This window comes from Gossypium hirsutum, chromosome A12, assembly GCF_007990345.1.
Source record: "Gossypium hirsutum isolate 1008001.06 chromosome A12, Gossypium_hirsutum_v2.1, whole genome shotgun sequence".
In the NCBI taxonomy this organism is placed as follows: domain Eukaryota; kingdom Viridiplantae; phylum Streptophyta; class Magnoliopsida; order Malvales; family Malvaceae; genus Gossypium; species Gossypium hirsutum.
Window position 1 is genome coordinate 92,118,844 of NC_053435.1, and position 11,116 is coordinate 92,129,959.

At 29.1% G+C, this 11,116-nt stretch overlaps 1 protein-coding gene across 1 annotated transcript; it reads right to left on the reverse strand.

Annotated features, from left to right (window-relative positions):
- Positions 1–6,669: 6,669 nt before the first annotated feature.
- On the reverse strand, positions 6,670–10,791 carry LOC107944423 (actin-histidine N-methyltransferase). The gene is made up of 5 exons (XM_016878254.2): positions 10,211–10,791; positions 8,429–8,595; positions 7,815–8,114; positions 7,446–7,709; positions 6,670–7,329 (listed from the first exon to the last, which is right to left on the reverse strand). The coding sequence occupies exons 1-5, from the start codon at positions 10,533–10,535 to the stop codon at positions 6,958–6,960; spliced, it is 1,428 nt and encodes a 475-aa protein (XP_016733743.2). The 5' UTR covers positions 10,536–10,791; the 3' UTR covers positions 6,670–6,957.
- Between the last annotated feature and the right edge of the window lie 325 nt (positions 10,792–11,116).

Consider the following 11,116-nt stretch of genomic DNA (forward strand, 5'->3'; position numbering starts at 1 on the left):
CGATAATTGATCAATACGGTACCAATTTTGGGCGTTGCGAGGGTGCTAATCCTTCCTCGCGCGTAACCGACTCTCGAATCCGTTTTCTAATTTTTCATAGACCAAAAATATTGTTTTAATAAATTGCTTTATTAAAATTATCGATCACAAGGTGACCGGATCACACACCTAAACAAAAAGGATTGGTGGCGACTTCATACCTCGTTTTAAAGTCGGTCCTCGTTTTTCAAATTAAAAGTGGTTTTGACAGATGTCAATAATGCTTTCTTCAATAGAGACTTAATTAAGGAATTTTTTATGCAGCAATCCCCTAGCTTTGAACAGTATAATAAAGCAAGCAAGCCCTTGGTATGTAAATTGAAAAAAGCTCGCTATGGATTTAAAGAAGCCCTTCGAGCTTGGTTTGAAAAGCTTAAGTAGTATTTGGTGGATTCTCTTTGGTTAAAAACTTCTATTGCCGAAGACTATATGTTTCTAATAGTCAATATGCTTCTTTAATCATTTACATGATTAACAATCTACTATCAAACGATGGGCTATTTATTTATCATGTTAGTATACTAGTTTTTTTTCATATTAAGACACATGCATTAATAAGTTTTTTCATTATGTTATTATACTAGTAATCAGACAAGACGTGAGGTTATTGTTACATTACTTGTTTTAATACCAAAAAAGAAAAAGAAAAAAAATCAAAGGACATCATGGGAGTCAATGAAGTCGAAAATATGGATATAATGAAAGCTTCCCTAATGTTAAAAGTATCATGGAGGTTTTTGTATTAATAGTCAAATTGTATTTTGTTTCCTCTACTAAAAAATAAGTAAATTAGTCCCTGTACGTTAGATTAAAGAGCAAACTGGTCATTTCTGTTAAAAATTTCATCGACTTTTATTATTAAAAACCGATATGAAGAACAAAATAATCAAATAGTTATACGTGGTGTGCCATGTAAATTTCATGTTGACATACATGGGCCAGTTTTTAACTGTAAAAATAGATGAAATTTTTAACAAAATGACCAGTTTAGTGTTTGATCTGATATAAACTAATTCGTCCATTTTAAAATAAAATAAAATAAAAATAAAATGTAATCTAACTCTTAATATAAAAATTTTCATAAATAGTCCACGAAATTCGTTTCTTTTTATTATAATATGTAGCAATATGTCTATTATTAAAAAAAAAAACTGTAACGATCTGTCATAATTCTTGAGATTGGAATTTATTGATTTTGTTTCGTGTAAACAAAACCCCATTTAAAAAATTAAAGATAAAACAAAACACTTCCTTTTTCAACTTTTTCCAAAGAGCCGTTACAAAGTAACGTTTTATAAAATCATTTCTTCTTAAATATTTTAAATTAATAAAAAAAACATATTATTACATTTTTGAGGAATTTTTACGAATAGTCATAAAGAATATATCCGATTAATTAAATTCAATAAAAATCACAACAAATTAAAATTTAAAATATATTTAAACATAAATCTAAATAAAATTCATATATAATAATGGCTACATTCGAGCATTGTGTTACTTAAATTTTACCAGTAGTGTGAAAAACTGACAAAAATCAATTATTATATTTAAAATTTAATACAATTCATGCATCTTAAACCGAAATTCAATAAAATATGAAAAATAATGTATAATGGAAGAGTAATTATTTAAAAGTTTTTAAAGGAATGCAAAGAAACCCACGTGGGACGGAAAAGCATGCAATTCAAATATTGGGGGTCTAATTTCCTGGTTTTTTCCTTCAAATTTAGAAAGACAAAGGAGGAATCTTCCAACCCCAATTTATGTTGCCCCAACTACCTTTTTTAAACATTCAAACAATGTTGAAACGGTTGGGAGTTGGAAATTATTATTTTTTAAATAAATACTTCCAATCTTTAAAAATATAAATAACCACAAATAAAATTTAATTCTACTAATTAAATCAACCTCTAACTTCCTTCAATTTCAAAAACTTTTATTTTGACTACACTACTAAAATAGTCAATTTTATTTTCCTCAACTTATTTTTTCTTTACTTACGTTATCGTGTTGTAAAATTTTAGTCACTGAGCGTTAATTGCTGTTAATGGTGTAATAGTAAACTGACGTGGCACGTTAAATCATCATTTCAAACAAAAATTTTAGGTTAAATTATACATTTGGTCCCTAATTTTTTTCGTTTTGAGCAATTTAATTTTTTTCTTTTACATTAAAAGAGATGGAGAAGAGAGGAAAATAGAGGGAGAAGCAAAAAGGAATGGAAAATTAAAGAAAAAAAGAGAAAGTTAAAAGAACATAAAAATAAAAAATAAATTTCTCAAAACGAAAAAAATAGGGACCAATTGTATAATTTGTTTGAAATGATGATTTAACATGCCACGTCAACTTACTATTACACTGTTAACTACAATCAACGGCTCAGTGATTAAAACGTAACATTTTAAACATAAGTGACTAAAATATAACTTAAGGTAAACTAAAGTGGCTATATTAGTAATTTACCCTTTTTTATTTTTACAAGTTAGACTTGATTTGAAAAATACTTGAATTTTTTAGGTTAAGTTTTTATATTGTACAAATAAACTTGATTATTTACTATTTGAGTTTAAAATAAAACTTTTCAATATATTAAATATAAAAAGAAAAACCGGATCAAATAGTATTAAAAATGCACATTAAGATACTGTTTGGATCCATACTTGTGAAAACGACGCCGTTTGGTTGCCGGAAAGACTTAAGGCATGTCAAATTTGAAGTAGGAAATTAAATATGAAAGAAGATAGAACATTAAAACTGGTTGGCGTGCATAGTCAATGTGGGTCACATGGAATCTTCTTTCTGATTTGATTCATCAACTAATCATAAAATACTACATTTCCTCTCCGCTCCTTTTCTTTCTTTCCTTTTTAAAAAATCCTTGATGATATTGATGGGTATTTTTGACTATTTCACGAAATATACAATGACTTTAAATTAGATATCATAATTACATCAGTTGAATTTAGACATATTCCTATCCCTCCACATCATCTGTTTCAAAAATTAAAAAAGTTTGAATACAAATATAAAATTTTAAAAATAAATTTAGGTAGAATTAATGCCCGTTTTACATATATATTGAATATTAGATTATTTTTTTTTTGCTCGAAATTAATCCAACCTAACCCAACTATATTATATTATAAAAATAATAATATATATTAACTCGTTAATCTAATAACAATTAAATACATCATCCAAAACTTCAAAACAAAATTTATTATATTTTAGCATTTTTGATGCATTTTGTGTATTATAATTTTTAAAAATTTATTTTTAAATAAAAATTAATTTAAAAAATTAATATGGGTTAATCGAGCCAGATCTAAGTTTACCTTTTTAAATTAACTTGAGCTTGAACAAAAAAAAAATCAATTTTCAAGTCGGGACAAACTTGAATTTGAAAAATTAATTTAAAAACTTTATATGGGCCAAAACTGAATTTGACTCAACTTAATTCATGAACATTTTTAATTAAATTTAGTTGAGATTTATATAAAGTTTTTATTTTCAATTATTATTAATTTAAAAAAAGAAGAAGAATAAAATGATACCTAACGTGATTTTATTAAATAATTTCACCAAATAAAGAGGAGAAACTTCCGCCAAAATCATATCACGACTTGTCAAATTTTGGATTAAAATATGAAATCACCATTTCAAACGTTGGTATATAATGTTTGAAATTTAAAGAAAGCCGAAAACTTGGGTGTTTCAATTTAGAGTTTGTGGATCATTGAATTCATTGTGTCTCTAACAATCTTCTAATTTTATTTTTTATCACATCCTATTTTTATTTTTATTTTTCATATTCAATATTTTTTCCCTGAATTAATTTCCGGCTGATTTATTCATATATATGTTGAAAAAAATAATAATTTCTCATAAAAAAATTGATATTTAACTATCAATGGTGATTTCTATACTGTTTTTTTAAACAAAACGTATTTTTAGCTATGTTAGTTGAAAACGCGCTGTGTTTTCACTAATATTGATAGCTTAGTTTGTTTGCTCATATAGTTAAATTTTAGTGTTTTTGTCTTAAATCTCGAGTTCAATTCCTATCTTTCACATTTGTATTTTTTATTTCATGTTATTTCAAGTTCTTTTTTTGTATTTTTAATTAATATTTTTAATATATAACTCTTTCGGTTAGATGATTAAATAATTGTAAATTCATTTTTGGGACATTTTAATATGTATTTTTATTTAATGCTTATAATTAATAAATATATTATTTTTATTTATTTTTAACTCTTTTCTTTATAAAATCAAATAATCATTCATTATTTTTAGTAAATATAATTTTTATATGCGTAATATTTAATTATTCATAGGTGGAGCAAAAGTGCTATGCTGTCAATTTTAGTGAAAACACACGTCCTTTTAGAATATTTTTTTTTCTCTCTTTAAAAATAGTATATATCGATAAATTAAAAAAAAATTAAGATAATGATTAAATACCATTATTTAGAGCATAACTAGATAAATCAAACATTGAAATTATCTACTTGTACTTTGGAAAAAAATAAGAGTGAATGAATGGTTTTAATACTCGTAACCTGATTTAATAAAAAGAGTTATGAGTAATTAAAAAGAAGAAAGATTTATTAAAATCCCACAAAAAAAGTGTGGTGGGAGGAAAGGAAATGCAGGTCACAGGTATTCGAGAAGAAAAGTGAAAGGTAGGGCGTTTTTAAATTTAAACATTTCTTTCTTCATTTATATAAATGTTAGTTGAAAACAGCACATCAAAATACCGGTTGATTTGGGCAGCTTTATATTCTACATCCACTTCCTCCTAAATGTCAATCCCACTTTTCCTCTATTTTGGCTACTCAATAGTCAATACTATCTTCATTCATTTTGAATAAAAAAATAAATGTTTTATAAATTAAAAAATATTTACTCAATTAATAAATATAAGTATTAGATATACTTACATTATTTGATAAAAGTATATATTAATTTTTAAAATATTTTTTATTTTTTATTTGATAAAACTTAGATACCCTTATCATATAAAATCACATGTTCTATTTTTTAACAAAGGAAAATAAAATATGTTAGTTAAAAAAGAAACCTAAAGTCTGAAGACTTGAAATTAGACCCAAGCACGCTCAAAAAGTAGGAGGGTTTCAATAAAAATATAGGCCCAAAAAATGAGTTTGGATAAAAACAATAATACTCATTTAGAAAATGAGTCAAGCCTTAAGTGAAGCTTTTTTGGTTTGAGCCCGGCCCAAGTATGCAAAAAAAATTATTTTTTTATTGTTTTCTTGTTGTTTTGTTGCTATTTTCTTGTTTTTTTTCACTATTTTGCTATCAATCACAATTATGTTGCTACTATTTTGTTATTATTGTATAACTCTTGTTTTATTATTAATTTTGTTACTATTTTAGAGGTATTTGCTTATTAAGTTACAACTTTTTTAGTGTTATTTAAGTATACATATATTTTTTTAATTTATTTTTAATTTGTTGGGAAATATTTAGTTTAATGTTTGTAATATTTTTGATGTATTATGTTTTTTAAAAATAATATAATAATACAGGTGGGTCAACCTCATGTTTTAATATTTTTATCTAGACTGAATTTGGACAAAATTTTAGACTTATTTTTTGGACTAAACCTAACAAACAAATTTAAATTTTTATTTAAGTCCGATCTGACCCATGAACAAAGACCTGGAATTATCTTAACAATAAAACCCTTCAAATGGGATTCAAACCTCCAACCTAACACTTAATTGGCCCAAAACTTAAATAAGTTCCATTGAATTAATTCTTTTGGGTTAATTAAATATCAAGTGAAGAACATAAATATATTGATTGATAAAGATAAATTTTGAATTTTGAAAATATATATACTTTTAAGAATAAAATTAATTAATTTAAATTATTATAGTTTGATGTTTATTTAAAATATAAAATTAGTTTATTCATTGGTTGAATGTATTTTAGATGAAGGAAGAAATAACCTCTAATCTACTTATCTTTTTCACCGCTTCTTTATACAAAAGAAACAATTAAATGGCTTTTTAATATTTGTTAGTAATGGGATATGATGTTTTATAAAATGAAAAGTCAAGTGATAAATTTTTAGTATTAAATTTATATTAAAAGTTGTCTGTTAAATTTGTAAAAATTAAGCATTAAATATAATTATGTTGTTTGATAAAAGTAAATATTACCTTTTTTAAAATTTTATTTATTTCTTAATTTTATTAGTATAATATTTTATATTATTTTAGATAATTTTGGATAAAAGTTAAATATGGTAATTTGAATATTTTTTTAAATATATAATTTATTTAAAATATAATGTATGTATGTACTGCAATCAAAATTAGTCACATGATTAAGAGAGAAAGATGGGCTGAGCAACCATCAACATCACACAATTTTTTAGGTACATATTAAAAACATATATATATATACACTAATATTGTATGTATGTACTTTAATCAAAATCAAGATGGAGCACTTCAGAGTTATGTTTGATTGAACTCATTTATCTAGCAAACAATTAATTTACCTTTCATGCTTAGTTTCGAACATGGATTATTTATATTCGAGAACGAGATAAGATTTTTAATATTAAATAAAAAAAATAGAAAATATATCTTAAGAAGAAAAAAGGATCAGTCTCGCAAGTATTTGATAACTTGAACTCTACACGCTCAATAACTGGATTTGGCAAAAATGAAACCAAATCCAAATTCTTTGGGAATTGAACCTAAATATATAGATCATCAAACTACCCATCTGTTTTTAACTCCCTCCCAAAAATTTCCATAGATAAAAAAGAATGTTAAATCGCAAAAACCAAAGGGCAAATCTTTTAACCTGAACAAGGTGTCAAATAACGAGCAAATGGGAGTTGAATGCTTACATACCACAAGAAATCTAGCCTCAAGCAGTAGTGGTCTCCTTTGATAAAAGAACCTTTACCCTTTTGGTGAGATCTCTCATAACATCTATAATCACGGATTTCTTCTGCATCCGGAACTGTATTGCTAACTCAGTTGAAACCGAGACGCCTTGTTTTAGGAGAGATTCATCATCCATTATCTTTGTTGGGAAGTGTCCCAGTGCAATGACACAGAGTGCAATAATGGTACGAAAAGCAGCTACTTCATTTGCAACTCCAAGGGGACCTTCGGCTGATAAGGATTTTAGGACACTCAAATCATACCTCTGCACCATTTCTCTGTCATTCGATAGTAGAACTCGTAAAGCAGCTAATAAACGTCCCTCTACCAATTCGGGACCTCCAATGGTTACCTATTAGGAATAAACAGAAGGCACAATAAATGACCAAAGTGTAACCAAGGGTCAAACTGTTTTGTCCCAGCAGGCAGCAGCCATTACTGTAAAGTAACACTAAGGGAAGAAATAACCTTGAGATTTGGAACTTCTCCATCTAGATTAAGCTGAAAGAGAATTTCTTGTTGCCATGGAGCTGGTGATGAGAAATTGGGTGAAGAAACACCAGCAGCCATACTGGCAGCATCCATAAGAGCACCATCATATTTGAGCTCGATATGGTCATACGGATTTGATGGTATAACAAATCCATAATCCAGTAGAAAAAAGTCATTGCTTAGACAACCATAATTCAGAAGTAAAGGATCGCTTTGTTTGATTTCCCTTTCAGCTACAACCTGATATGAGAGGGAGAAGCATGAGAAAATCTAAGATCTATGTCAGTTTTTCATCAAATCAAAACTGATTGAAATTACAAAGATAATTTATTGACATGAGCCTGCCTTTATCAGCATTTTTGGATTCCCAGCATCTTGTTCTTGCAAAATTCGGGCATTTGGATTGAAGCTATGGTTGCACATATCAATCAGAGGGAGCATCATTGGAATATCACTGTGGGTTCCATTTGGAAGCTTTTTCCCGTACAAACGAAATGCCCTGGATGAGACTGCAGACATAGCCCATCCAAGGGAAGATGCATCTACATCTTGGCCACCAAAAGGGTGTTCACTTGGTTTAAGATTTTTAAGAACATTTTTGACCTCTTGCTCAAACTCCAGAAGAAAACGACACCTTTTATTCACCTGGTTGGGGGGAAATCACAATCAACTTTGAAGCCAAATGCAGGAATCAATGATATTTCCAAACAAAAATAAGGGAATGTACACCCAAAATGGTGCAAATTAATGCGAACGGTGACCTTGTTCTCAAATCTCAATTTCAACACTGACCAAAATTTGATCTCTCCAACCATTAGTGTAGAAAAGACACTGGCTTTCATCAAATCTTTTTCAAATTTCGTCCTAGTAGTTTCCACTAGATTGGACCAAAGAAAGTTCATTCACACAAGGAAATAAGACATGTCCTACCCAGTAAGCTAAATGATGAAAATAAATACCTGGCAAAGCAAAGGAGCATACTGCAAGTTCTTTATATCTTCACCGGAAAAGAAGATTGGTACAGTGTAAGTTTCTGGAAGATTGCTAATGTATGGCCACCAGAAGGATCCAACCTTTGCTCTTTCTTGTAGAAGCTTCAGACCCAGCTTCATTGCCCATAGTTCCTCTGTCAAATGCTCCCAGATAGTCCAATTTAAAACTCTAAACAGCCCAATTTACAAAATTTGGTAGTTATTAACCTATATGAAGAAATCTATTGCATGCGTTATGTGCTAAATTCTTTAAACCCCCCTAAACCCTAGTAGTCACTGATCAATTAAAGTTGATGCACAACCCCATAAAAATCTATTACATTTGTTATAATCTTGAAGGGTTTATTTTGCACTAATTCTATTTATTCTCTTCTGGCCTTCTCTATGTTCACATGCCATTATTTTTCCAATCCGTCTTAAAAGGTTAATGTAACTGACATGAGAATGTGCACTACATGCATGGGCATACAAAAGATAAGAATAGTAAAGTCTGTTAGAGAGAAGGTGGTATAGCACTTAAGGACAAATTATATAAACATGTTTACAAATACACCTTGACAAATGTGATTTAACAGATTGCAGAATGAGAATTTGACCTTAAATTAAATAGGGAAATGTATAGAAACAGACTCATTCGTTGTATTATTTTTTCTGTCACTAATCTCTACCTAGTTTCACACTAGATGTCTTATGAATATTTAAAATTTTCATAGAAACTATCAGAGACTTTAAAAAGCAGGAATAAACATCCTTGCAGAGCATTTTCACTCATTAAATATATGGTCCTAATTAATGCATTACAACCCTGGTAGATAAAACAAAGTTCTAAACCGAGTAAACATGCAAGTAGCCAATTCAAGTAAATTTTTAGCTCATTTTTTCTAGTTAAGTCCAAAACAGCTCTACACAATAAAAACTAACGACCACTGGTAAACAAACCATTCTAGTTAACTATAAGTGGGCTCTGGGAGAATCTTGGGGTTGAATCAAGCATAGGAGCAAAATAATACACGCATAACCACAATAAGCATTAAGCAAGTATAAAATGCTAAGAGAAACACGTTGAAATTTGCTTCCTAGGAAAGAGCATCAAGTTCCTGAAAAGAGACAAGGCTTCCATTAGTTAACACTTAGTCAATCACAATTATTAGCTAGATGGTACTTCATCCATGCGATGGAATAGTTGTACAGGAAAATGATCATATATTCACATTACTCCTAGTCCGGAGCATGAAGCTATGGACTGCCAGTACCCTTGTAATACTAAGCTTAATTGCTAACTCAATAATATGTACATTTAGCTATAAATTGAGGCTTACAAGGTTTACATAAAAGACATTTAGAATTAAACAATAAAAGTACATATGAAGAATTGAAATCTCCTACATTTCAGTTCATTAAATTAATTGTAGCCACTAGCAACTAAAGCATTTCAGAGCTACAAACCAAACTGCCTGATAAAAATAGATAAATCACAATGAACCTCCACATTTAAGCTAAATGAAGTTAAACCTGTAAGAACTTAGACGTAATAGCTGGGCTCTTTTCTACGGAGTCATCCAATTAAGAAAACCCACACCAAAAACAATTAAATTCAAATATTCATGGAGCATAAAGGAATCAATGGGCAGTTCCAATGCTGGGAAGCGCGCAAAAAAAAAAATTCTTCATTGTGGACTAGTATCAAACACTTAAAACACAATAAAGATGCCAAAGAAAATTGAAGTGGAAATGCTAAAAAACACATACCTGGAACTCGGTTAGACAAAGGGAGCAAAACAGAGTCAGCCTCATCGTCTTTGTCTGATTGAAACTTCAAGGGAAAGTGTTCAGGGAGGACGATAAGATCAGAACCCTTGGGGATTCCTCCAGAGGCGACAAGACCTAGCCCGTAAGTTGTATCCTGGGTAATTGTTACAGCCTCGTGCACGAACCCACCTTCCCTCTTGATCCACTTGAGGAGGTCCGGTGGGTGAGGGACCAGCCGCGCTGGGTTTGTAGCGGAGACGGCCGCAGCGCATGTTAGCGGCCGGAAGTGGGAGAGAGTGGGGATAAGCAGCTTAGCAGCAGCCATGTGTTCCAACTTCCGAACGTTAAATAATTCGGATATGTATATATATTTATGTAAACTATTACTAAATCCCCCACTACGCTCCGGTTTCAAATTTGTTTTGTGATTTTATTTTAGACTAAATTGTTTAGCTTCGCTTAACTTTTCTTTTTTTCAGTTGTATGGTTATTATATTTTCATCAACTCCTCCATTTATCATTATTATAATTTTAAAGAAAAAATATAGAGTATGGTTTGACAGGCCATGATATGTTAATTCAAATATTAATATTTAATTTGATTTGATTTTTGAATTATAGTTAAAATAATTAATTTAATATTTTTACAACTTTTTTAAAGTATAAAAAATAAAAATTCTAAAAATTCATTTTTTTTAAATTATAAAAAATTATAATCATAATTATGTAAAAGAATTCACAAAATTCTCAAAAAAAAAACATAAATAATCTCCTTCCTCTCAAGTTGCTGCTAGCCTCACGCCCTGAGTCCCCATCAACAATCTTCATTGAGGTTGTCAGCACCATTGGAACAAAACTCTTTCTTTCCTCTCTAAACATGTCGGCCTAGATTTCTAAAAACAAAAA

Excerpts from the sequence above, each read along its gene's own strand:
- LOC107944423 (XM_016878254.2), bottom strand. The coding sequence starts at position 10,535 with ATGGCTGCTGCTAAGCTGCTTATCCCCACTCTCTCCCACTTCCGGCCG. Across the intron at positions 7,710-7,814 it reads ATCCAAAAATGCTGATAAAG|GTTGTAGCTGAAAGGGAAAT; the intron begins GCAGGCTCATGT and ends CTCTCATATCAG. Across the intron at positions 7,330-7,445 it reads GAGAAGTTCCAAATCTCAAG|GTAACCATTGGAGGTCCCGA; the intron begins GTTATTTCTTCC and ends TATTCCTAATAG.